Below are 12,215 nucleotides of genomic sequence, written 5' to 3' on the forward strand. Positions count from 1 at the left end.
TGAATTTCTGGAGTGCTTCTTTTCTTTGTGTTTCTTGCCTTTGGTATGTGATATTCAGATGAATTTGACTGTGACAGAGAAGTCCTCTATGATATAAAACAAAGAAGGCTCACCTGATCAGCGACAGTATGCATCCAGAGTAGTTAGAACCAATGCTGGTATTCTTGAACAATGACTGGAACTGTGGATAAGACAAAAGGGTGAGTGAGTGAAAGGTCCATGAGAGTGGATGGCGTGAAGGAAAGGTAAGCCATGGTTTGCAGGTTTCACATTACCAGGTAGTTCAAGGCCTTCTGTGTTTGGTTGAAGTGTAAGGAGTCTGGGTACCCCATTTCTGTGGTATAAGGCAGGTTGGTGATTGTCAAGTTGAAAGTGAATGGCACCAATTCTAGATAAATACTTGGAGCTGGAGGGGAGAAAGAGGGAGAATGACTATAACCATGAGCCTATGTGTAAGTATGACACACATACACACACACACACAGAGGGAGAGAGGGAGAGAGAGAGAGAGAGAGAGAGAGAGAGAGAGAGAGAGAGAGAGAGAATCAATTTTCTGTTTTAGTACTGAGCTGCTGGATGTTAGCAGAAGACTAATACTGTCTCACAGTCACAGTGTCCAGGAGATAAAGTATAGGATATCCTACCCAGAATCTCTTCTGCCCAACTAGAGGGTGAGAGTGGAACTTCATAGTGGACATTTGACTTCATCTTCAGAGGAATCCTGAATTTGTCTAAAGATGACATGTCATTGACATTTCATTGACTTGAGAAGGGAGTAAGACCTTGTACTTTCAGATCTGTGCCACACCACATAAAAGTTTGAATGGACAGTGGCAAGTGTAAAGACTCAGAAGTGGTCAAAGTAATGAAAATAAGCGAATGTTGAAAGTTCAGCCCCAAATTGGATAGCATTGTATCATGCCCTCCAAAAATTCTTTGAAAATTATGGAAGGTTTAGAGAGAATATAAAAGCCAGAAAAAGTGGTGGAATGTTGAGTGATGAGGAATGCCATATTTAAGGCATGACAAGGTGTTTGTGCTCTTGTGTTCACACCAGATGAGATTGTTTGTAAGAAATGAGGTCTGTCAATGGCCCATGGTAAACTTGTGTGTAGGGGACAGGTATATTCTCAAAAGGCCCTGCCTCTACTTGAGGAATGGTTACTTGGATGGGTACTTTATGAGGCCCCATGAGGGCTGATAGGCAGTTAATATTTCTTCAGGAGAAAGGGAAATTTTCTTCAACATTTAAAACTTGTAGACTTTCCAGGCAGTGATGGCACATTCCTTTAATCCCAGCACTCAGGAGGCAGAGGTAGGTGGATTTCTGTGAGTACAAAGCCAGCTTGTGTTGCGGGAGGTCCTTCCACCCCTCCAACCAATAGCTGCTGTGATACCAGCCCATTGGGGCGTGGTCTCTCTCCCTTTAAAATAGCGGCTATTTCCTCTGCTCGCTCTCTTCACTTCCTGCTCCACCGGAGACTAGACTCCCTTCCTGGTTGTACAGATCACCGTCCCAGACAACAGCCATCTGCACAACAAGCTTGGTCTATAAGTGCTAGTTCCATCTGCACAACAAGCTTGGTCTATAAGTGCTAGTTCCATCTGCACAACAAGCTTGGTCTATAAGTGCTATTTCCAGGACAGTTAGGACTACACAGAGAAACCCTGTCTCATAAAAATCCCTCCCCCCAAAAACCCAACTAACCAAATAGACAACAAAAAAACATTGTAGATTGTTTATGATCTTGTAAATAAGCCCTTACTCATACTCATGACAAACTCATCAGTCAAAAAAGTAAGAACAAAAGAGAAAGAAAATGGAGAGATGGAAAGAAACACAAAAGAGAAAGAGTTAGTCCTATGATTAGGAAATTTCCTTAAGGAAATAATAAAAACTTACAGAGTCATGCAACAAAAAAGAAGACCTGGGCTAGTAGAATAAGACAGACTATAGATAGACTGCATATAAGATTTATGCATGGGATAAATTTATGGTCTATGAAAAGTCACAGACTTCTTAGAAAAAGAAAAATACAAAAACAAACAAAAAAAATCAACCCAGAATTCCAAGAGCAACACATGTAGTGGTCCTGAAGCTTAGAAATGCATATAAGGCTTGGATGGCCAGACAAATGGATGCGAGGTACTGAATGGAGAAAGCTGAGGCTCGTAGATGTGACATCCAGTTGATACAACAACTCACAGCTCAAGATTTCTCACTGTCTTCTCCATGGTCTAGTCCAGTGGGTGTCCCTGACATCCTCCATTCTCATTTTTCCATATTCTGCAGGAAGTATTTCAGGTCCATGCAGCCTAGTCTGGTCAACCCTGTCTGCATTAAAACTACCTCCAGGATTCTACCATAACCAACCCTAATTGCCACAACAGGTCCCTTTTTGCACCATATCCAATCTCTTCCCTCTTATTGTTTGAATAAGAATAGCCTCCGAAGAATCATATATTTGAACACTTAGTCACCAAGAAATGGAACTATTTGAAAAGGATTAAGGAACTACTTAAAAAAGAAAAGGACCAAGATAAAAATTGGTACCAGGGAGTGGGGTATTACTAAAATAAGCATGACCGTGCTGTTTGTCATAGGACACAGAGGACTTTGTGGAATGTGGGTGTCCTACTCAAGAGGTTCCAGAGAAGCATATTAGTAAGTAACCTAGAGACTGTTCTTATGCTATTTTGGTCAAGAATGTGGCTGCTTTTTGCCCTTGTCCATAAAGTCTGCCTAAGGTTAAATCAAAGAGTTTGGATTAATCGCCTTGGCAGAACAGATTTCAAGGTAGCTTAGTTTTGACTACTATGTGATCACTCTTATGCAGACCTACAATGAAAAGGACCAAGATGAACAAGGGAAAATACAAAATCTATTCAGTTTGATGAGAAAGGGAGCACCTAGAAATATAATAGAACTAAGTCTTGTGTTCAAGGAGACAAAGTATATAAAGAAATGCCTGATGCTAAGTGGAGTAAAGGGAGTGTTGACCTCAGGGTGATACCATTCCAATGGAAGCTGACAACTGGGTGTGGAACAAGTCCAAGAGAGGGCAGTGTGATGCAGTCAGCACGTCTGAGAGGACTTGAACATCTGAAGAGTGCTTTGAGATCAAATATGGAGTTACAGAGTTTGGAGTTTGCACAGGTAAGCTTCCAGCTTGTGAAGAGGAATTAAAGGAAAGTTTAAGAAGTAAAGAAAACCATCAACAACAGAAAGCAGATACAAAGGCAACTGGCTGAGGGAGCCATGTTCTAGGACCACAAAGTATCAGAACTTGGCATCTTAAGGCACATGGTCCTGGTTTTAGAGTCAAGAATATAAGAAAGGGGGTGTGGAATCTCCCTCTGTGGTAAAGGAAAGTCACTGAGGCCAGGCATGTGTCAGGAGTGTCCCTGCATGGAAGCTCAGCAAGGCTATAGTGCGGAGCTATAAAGGTAAAGCCTGGGTTATGTTGGAGACCCTAAGATGTGTAAAACACCAATTGTGAGATACTATGCCAAAGAAATCTGAAAAGACTTGAGAATCTGAAGAGTGCTTTCACATCAGACATGGAGATGCAGAGATGGAGTTTGCCCACCTGATTTTGATTTTCAGTCAGCCTGGTATTTCCTCACCATGTTCCCTTTTCTGCCTTTTGCAATGATAATACACATATTGAGTTACTGTATGTTGGAAGTAAGAGATCTGCTTTTTTATTGTTATTTAACAAGGGGATACAGTTCAGAGATTGCCATAACTATCAGAAGAGACCTTAAAATAATTTGAGATTTGATAGACTGGGAACTTTTGAAATTGTCTAATCTTTTGAAGTTAGACTGAATTTTTTTTTCATTATAGGATGCCTATAGGTAAATGGGGGCCAGGGATAGAATGTGGTGGTCTCAATAAGAATATCCCCCTCAGTCAAATATATTTGAATTCTCGGTCATAGGGTATTATACTATTTGAAAAGGATTTAGGCAGCATAGCATTTGGAAGGAAGTGTGTTACTGGAGGAAGTGAATTTTGAGATTTAAAAAGCTCATGCCAAGCCCAAAGTCTATTTGCAGATCAAGATGTAGCTTTCAGCTACTGCTCCAGCAACTGTCTGCGTCAACTTGCTCTCCATGCACTGCACTGCAATGATAATGGACTAAACCTGTGAAATTGTAAGCAAGCCCCAAATAATGCTTTGTTTTAATAGCATTTCCATGGTCATGATGTCTCTCCACAGCAACAGAACAGTGACCAAGATACCAATCCGCCAGATCTTCACATCCTTCTTCAGTGTCCGAGTCTGTTGGGAGCAGTTAACCCCCAGATCCTGAGTTTCTTGTAAACAACTTGTTTTCCTCTGCTCTCAGACAGCCTGCAGCTGCTCTGAGCGTGAGACCCTCTGGAGTTTCTGATGGCAGGAGAGTGATTTCTGGTGGGTTTGGCTGGGGTGTGGCTATCCCTATATAAGCTGCCCTTGAACACAATAAAGGGGGCATTCTTGTTTCAAGGATGACCCGTGTCTCTTTCTGTGAGTCTTTGTGTGTTTAAATCTCCAGGCCCTTGCCCAAGACTTGCGAATGGTCCTGTAGTGCAGGCGCCACAACACAGGAGTAGTACCTTACTGTCACGAAGTACAGGTGGGTGCTACATGAGTCTCCCTGACCTTCCTTATTTATGAACCCTCCCTAACCTGCCAGACCTAGCATTCAACCTACAAAGAGTTACCTAACCTTATCTGCCCAGCCTTGCCTGCACCAAAATCCATCTCTAAACATTTGCTACAACCCTACTTACCCACCTCAAACCACAGGATCCTCCCACACCATATGCAACCTTTCTTGGCAGCCAGATCTAATTTCACATTCAAATCTTAAACCAGGAGGTACATTCTGGACATCAGCCCAGTCCACTCTGTTCACTTTCATCACACTGAAGCCATTTCTACTTTCTAGGCCCAACACATCTTACCCTCCTCTTTGTTCCAGCCTTCTCTAACCATACCAGACTTAGAACTAACAAGAGAAATACAAATGCCCAGATTACATGACAAAAGACCCCCAAGCAATACAAAAGAGCAAACCAATATATTCTCTCCTCCTTCAAAATCTTCTTGTATAAATGTTTGTAAATCAAAACTACTCAAAGAACCCCAGGATATTGAAATTAAAAGAAAAAGTATAAAGTTCATCTAAGAATTCAAAGAGTTTTAAAAAGGCAAAGAAGCAGCTCTCTGAAATTAAGAGGACAGTAATTAGGATACTAAATTCAAATTCAAATTTTAAACCAATGATGATGTGATGCCCAAGACATGAAAAAGACAGCTGAGTTCTTGGAAATAGAATTAAATAAGAAGATAGAATCATTGAAGAAGACTCAGGCTGAAATGAAGATGGAGCTCAAAAATCCAATGATTCAACCAGAAAACTCAAAGAAAGTCCTGACTCATAGAATGAATAAAGCAAAATATAAAATATAAGGATTCGCAAATGGAAAAAAGAAAGCATATTTAACAAATGGTGCTGGCATAACTGGATATCAACATGGAGAAGAATGAAAATAGATCCATATCTATCACCATACACAAAACTCAAGTACAAATAGATCAAAGACCTCATCATAAAGGCAGCCACACTGAACCTCATAGAAGAGAAAGTAGGAAGTACACTTGAATGCATTGGCACAGGAGACCACTTCCTAAATATAACTCCAGTAGCACAGACACTGAGAGAAATAATTAAATAAATAGGACCTCATGAAACTGAAAAGCTTCTGTAAAGCAAAAGACATGGTCAACAAGACAAAACAACAGCCTATACAGAATGGGAAATGATCTTCACCAATCTCACATCAGAGAGAGGTCTGATCTCCAAAATATACAAAGAACTCAAAAAATTGGTCATCAAAAGAACAAATAATCCAATAAAAAATAGAGTACAGAGACGGAGCTGGGAGGCGCAGGCAGGCAACGACGGCGGCCTAGACTGGAGGGGACCGGCGCGGTGGCAGAGGTCGCAGGCGGCAGGGACCAGCGCACAACACCGAGAGCACATCGCCCCAATACAATTAAATCAAAGAGGTAGGCCTTTGGTTGGCGAGGGCCCTGGCAAACAGGGAGCCGGGACCTTTTCCGGAAAACCCTTCTTAGGGGTGAGAGGGTTCTTGGCCCCCCGGCAGGGGCCAGGAAACAGAGCAAGGGCAATTAGTAAGAGAAGCCTCTGGCCAGCAGAGAAACCTGATCCGATTTTAAAAGACAAATTAGATAGCATTGAAAGGAGGAGATGGGCAGGCGCCAAGGCAGAACATCACCCAATAATCAGAAAAACAACATGAAAACACCAGATCCCAAAGATCTTACAACAGAAAGATTTGAACACCCTAACACAGAAGAAGTGGAAAAAATTGACTTTATGAAAGCAATAGAATCCCTTAAAAAATATGTAATAAACACCCTTATAGAAATGGATGAGAAGAATAACAAAAAGTTCGAAGAATTAAGTAAATATGTACATGAGACCCTGGGAAACCAAGAAAAAACGATCAAACAGGTAATGGAAACAGTGCAAGAATTGAAAACTGAAAGGGAAGCAAGGAAGAGAACACAAAGGGAAGAACAGCTGGATATGGAAAATCTAGGCCAACGAGCAGAGTCTACAGAAACAAGCATAATCAATAGACTACAAGAGATAGAAGAAAGAATCTCAGATGCTGAGGACACCATAGAGAAAATAAATGCACTGATCAAAGAAAACAGCAAAGCCAACAAATTCTCATCACAAAACATTCAAGAAATATGGGACACAATAAAAAGACCAAACCTAAGAATTATAGGAATAGAAGAAGGAGAAGAATCACAGCTCGAAGGCCCAGAAAATATTTTTAACAAAATTATGGAAGAAAACTTTCCCAACATAAAGAAAGTTATCCCCTTGAATATTCAAGAAGCATACAGAACACCAAACAGACTGGATCAAAGAAAAACTTCCCCTCGCCATATAATAATCAAAACACAAAATAGACAGGTTAAAGAAAGAATATTAAGAGCTGCAAAGGAAAAAGGCCAAGTAACCTATAAAGGTAAACCGATCAGAATTACACCTGACTTCTCTATGGAAACCATGAAAGCCAGAAGGTCCTGGATAGAGGTACTTCAAAAGCTAAGAGACCATGGATGCAAACCCAAACTTCTGTACCCTGCCAAGCTAGTGTTCACTATCAATGGAGAAAACAAGACATTCCAGGATAAGAACAAATTTAAACAATACGTAGCCACAAATCCAGCTCTACAGAAAGTAATAGAAGGAAAATCGCAACCCAAGGAATCCAACAATGCCAACACTGACTACAATAACTCAGGCATCTAGTGAACCTTCACCAGCACAACTCAAAGAAGGGACACACACACAAACTCTACTACCAAAAAAACAATAAGAATAACCGGAGTAAACAACAATTGGTCATTAATATCACTTAATATTAATGGTCTCAATTCACCTATAAAAAGGCACAGGCTAAGAGATTGGATACGAAAACAGGATCCAACATTCTGCTGTTTGCAAGAAACACATCTCAACCACAAAGACAGGCATCTACTCAGAGTAAAAGGTTGGGAAAAGGTCTTTCAAGCAAATGGTCCTAAGAAAAAAGCAGGTGTGGCCGTACTAATTTCCAACAAAACGGACTTCAAACTAAAATCAATCAGAAGAGATCGAGAAGGACACTTTATACTCATAACAGGAACAATTCATCAGGATGACATCTCAATTCTGAATATCTATGCCCCTAATATAAAAGCACCCACTTATATAAAAGAAATATTACTAGAACTCAAGGCAGACATCAAACCACACACACTAATAGTAGGAGACTTCAACACACCTCTCTCTCCAATGGACAGGTCAATCAGACAGAAACCTAATAGAGAATTAAGAGAATTACTGGAGGTAATGAAACAAATGGACTTAACAGACATCTATAGAACACTCCACCCAAATAGGAAAGAATATACCTTCTTCTCTGCAGCTCATGGAACCTTCTCAAAAATTGACCATATACTCGGAAACAAAGGAAGCCTCCACAGATACAAAAGAATATCAGTGTCCACCTGTGTCTTATCAGATCACCACGGATTAAAGTTAGAAGGCAACAACAATGCTGCCCCCAGAAAGCCGACAAACTCATGGAAACTGAACAATCAACTACTGAACCACACCTGGGTGAAGGAAGAAATTAAGAAGGAAATTAAAGTCTTCCTTGAATTTAATGAAAATAAAGAGACAACATACTCAAACCTATGGGACACGATGAAAGCAGTGCTAAGAGGAAAGTTCATAGCACTAAGTGCCCACTTAAAGAAAACGGAGAAAGCATACATTGGGGACTTAACAGCACACCTGAAAGCTTTAGAAAAAAAAGAAGCAGATGTGCCCAGAAGGAGTAGAAGACTGGAAATAATCAAACTGAGGGCAGAAATCAACAAAATAGAAACACAGAAAACAGTCCAAAGAATCAATGAAACAAAAAGTTGGTTCTTGGAGAAAATCAACAAGATAGACAAACCCCTATCCAAACTAATTAAACAACAGAGGGAGAACACGCAAATAAATAAGATCAGAAATGAAAAGGGGGACATAACCACAGACACAGAGGAAATTCAGAGAATCATTAGATCTTACTACAGGAGCCTGTATGCCACAAAACTGGAAAATACAAAAGAAATGGACATCTTTTTAGATAAGTACCATATACCAAAGCTAAACCAAGACCAGGTGAAAGATCTAAATAGACCTGTTAGTCGCGAAGAACTTGAAGCAGTTATCAAAAATCTGCCCTCTAAAAAAAGCCCAGGACCAGATGGTTTCAATGCAGAATTCTACCAGAACTTCCAAGAAGAGCTAATACCTATTCTCCTTAATGTATTTCACAGTATAGAAACAGAAAAGTCATTGCCAAATTCCTTTTATGAAGCTACAGTTACCCTGATACCAAAACCACACAAAGACCCAACCAAGAAAGAGAACTACAGGCCTATCTCACTCATGAATATCGACGCAAAAATTCTTAATAAAATACTGGCAAACCGAATTCAAGAACACATTAGAAAAATTATCCATTATGATCAAGTAGGCTTCATCCCAGAGATGCAGGGCTGGTTCAACATACGCAAATCTATCAATGTAATCCACCATATAAATAAAATGAAAGAAAAAAACCATATGATCATTTCATTAGATGCTGAAAAAGCATTCGACAAAATCCAACACCCCTTTATGATAAAGGTATTGGAGAGACTAGGGATACAAGGGTCATACCTAAATATAATAAAAGCTATTTACAGCAAACCGACAGCTAACATTAAATTAAACGGAGAAAAACTCAAAGCCATCCCACTAAAATCAGGAACAAGACAAGGATGTCCACTCTCTCCATACCTCTTCAATATAGTGCTTGAAGTTCTAGCAATAGCAATAAGACAACATAAGGGGATCAAAGGGATTCGTATTGGAAAGGAAGAAGTTAAGCTTTCGTTATTTGCAGATGATATGATAGTATACATAAGCGACCCCAAAAACTCTACCAAAGAACTCCTACAGCTGATAAACACCTTCAGTAATGTGGCAGGATACAAGATCAACTCGAAAAAATCAGTTGCCTTCCTATACAGTAAGGATAAGGAAACAGAGAGGGAAATCAGAGAAGCATCACCTTTCATGATAGCCACAAAGAGCATAAAATATCTTGGGGTAACCCTGACCAAGGAAGTGAAAGATCTATATGACAAGAACTTTAAGACTTTGAAGAACGAAATAGAAGAAGACACCAGAAAATGGAAGGATCTCCCTTGCTCTTGGATTGGGAGGATCAACATAGTAAAAATGGCAATTCTTCCAAAAGCAATATATAGATTCAATGCAATCCCCATCAAAATCCCATCAAAATTCTTCACAGATCTGGAGAAGACAATAATCAACTTTATATGGAAAAATAAAAAACCCAGGATAGCCAAAACAATCTTATACAATAAAGGAACGTCTGGAGGCATTACCATCCCTGACTTCAAACTCTATTACAGAGCTACAGTATTAAAAACAGCTTGGTATTGGCATAAAAACAGAGAAGTCGACCAATGGAACCGTATAGAAGACCCTGACTTTAATCCACAAACCTATGAGCAACTGATTTTCGATAAAGGAGCTAAAACTATACAATGGAAAAAAGAGAGCATCTTCAACAAATTGTGCTGGCAAAACTGGATTTCAATCTGTACAAAAATGAAAATAGATCCATGTCTGTCACCATGCACAAAACTCAAGTCCAAGTGGATTAAAGACCTCAATATCAGTCTGAACACACTGAACCTGATAGGAGAGAAAGTGGGAACTACACTACAACAAGTGGGCACAGGAGACCGCTTCCTACGTATAACATCAGCAGCACAGACAGTAAGGGCCTCATTGAATAAATGGGACCTCATGAGACTGAGAAGCTTCTGTAAAGCAAAGGACACTGTCGCTAAGACAGAAAGGCAACCCACTGACTGGGAGAAGATCTTCACCAACCCCGCAACTGACAAAGGTCTGATCTCCAAAATATATAAAGAACTTAAGAAACTAGACTGTAAAAGGCTAATCAACCCAATTATAAAATGGGGCACTGAGCTGAACAGAGATCTCTCAACAGAAGAAGTTCAAATGGCCAAAAGACACCTAAGGTCATGCTCAACTTCCTTAGCGATCAGGGAAATGCAAATCAAGACAACTTTAAGATACCATCTTACACCTGTCAGAATGGCTAAAATCAAAAACACCAATGATAGCCTATGCTGGAGAGGTTGTGGAGAAAGGGGTACACTTATCCATTGCTGGTGGGAATGCAAACTTGTACAACCACTCTGGAAAGCAGTGTGGCGGTTTCTCAGAAAATTTGGGATCAACCTACCCATGGACCCAGCAATACCACTCTTGGGAATATACCCAAGAGAGGCCTTATCATGCAACAAAAATATATGCTCTACTATGTTCATAGCAGCATTGTTTGTAATAGCCAGAACCTGGAAACAACCTAGATGCCCTTCAATTGAAGAATGGATGAAGAAAGTATGGAATGTATACATATTAGAGTACTACTCAGCAGTAAAAAACAAGGACTATTTGAAGTTTGCAGGCAAATGGATGGAAATAGAAAACACTATCCTGAGTGAGGTAAGCCAGACCCAAAAAGAGGAACATGGGATGTACTCACTCATATTTGGTTTCTAGCCATAAATAAAGGACATTGAGCCTATAATTAGGGTTCTTAGAGAAGCTAAATAAGGAGAACCCAAAGAAAAACATATAGGCATCCTCCTGAACATTAACCTTCATCAGGCGATGAAAGAAGACAGAGACAGAGACCCACATTGGAGCACCGGACTGAAATCTCAAGGTCCAAAGCAGGAGCAGAAGGAGAGCGAACATGAGCAAGGAACGCAGGACTGCGAGGGGTGCACCCACACTGAGACAATGGAGATGCTCTATCGGGAACTCACCAAGGCCAGCTGACCTGGGTCTGAATAAGCCTGGGTTAAAACCGGTCTCACTGAACATAGAGGACAATGAGGACTACTGAGACATCAAGAACAATGGCAATGGGTTTTTGATCCTATTGCATGTATTGGCTTTGTGGGAGCCTAGGCTGTTTGGATGCTCACCTTACGAGACCTGGACAGAGGAGGGTTTTCCTTGGACTTCCCACGGGATGGGAGGGAGGGAGGGGGACATGATTGGGGGAGGGGGAGGGAAAGGGGAGGCGGAGGTGGGGAAGAGACAGAAATATTTAATAAATAAATTAAAAAAAATAGAGTACAGACCAAAACAGAGAACTCTCAACAGAAAAATCTAAAATGCAAACTGAAAGACAGTTAAAGAAATACTCAACATCCTTAGTCATCAAAAAATGCAAAAAAAACACTTTGAGATTCCATCTTACACCTGTAAGAATGGACAAGATCAAAAACACTAATGACAACTTATGCTGGAGAGGATGTGGGGTAAAGGGAACATTCCTCAACTGCTGGAAGGAGTGTAAGTTGGCACAGCCCTTTGGATATCAGTGTGGTGATTTCTCAGCAAATTAGAAAACAACCTTCCTCAAGACCCAGTAATACCACCTTAGGGTATATATTCAAAGGATTCTCAATTGTGACACAAGGACATGTGCTCAACTATGTTTATAGCAGCTTTGTTTGTCA

At 40.4% G+C, this 12,215-nt stretch overlaps 1 protein-coding gene across 50 annotated transcripts in view; it reads right to left on the reverse strand.

The window, feature by feature from the left end:
- Muc16 (mucin 16, cell surface associated) overlaps nucleotides 1-12,215 on the reverse strand; it is a 187,966-nt gene that overhangs the window by 124,657 nt on the left and 51,094 nt on the right. For all 50 annotated transcript variants that reach the window (XM_050132491.1, XM_050132490.1, XM_050132488.1 and 47 more), the window contains 2 exons: nucleotides 276-406; nucleotides 114-181 (listed from right to left, as the gene is read on the reverse strand). In XM_050132491.1, coding sequence (XP_049988448.1) covers nucleotides 114-181; nucleotides 276-406 — 199 coding nt within the window. The remainder of the gene's footprint in view (nucleotides 1-113; nucleotides 182-275; nucleotides 407-12,215) is intronic.

Source organism: Alexandromys fortis, unplaced genomic scaffold, assembly GCF_014885135.2.
Source record: "Alexandromys fortis isolate MF-2015 unplaced genomic scaffold, M_Fortis_MF-2015_v1.1 scaffold_392, whole genome shotgun sequence".
Lineage (NCBI taxonomy): Eukaryota > Metazoa > Chordata > Mammalia > Rodentia > Cricetidae > Alexandromys > Alexandromys fortis.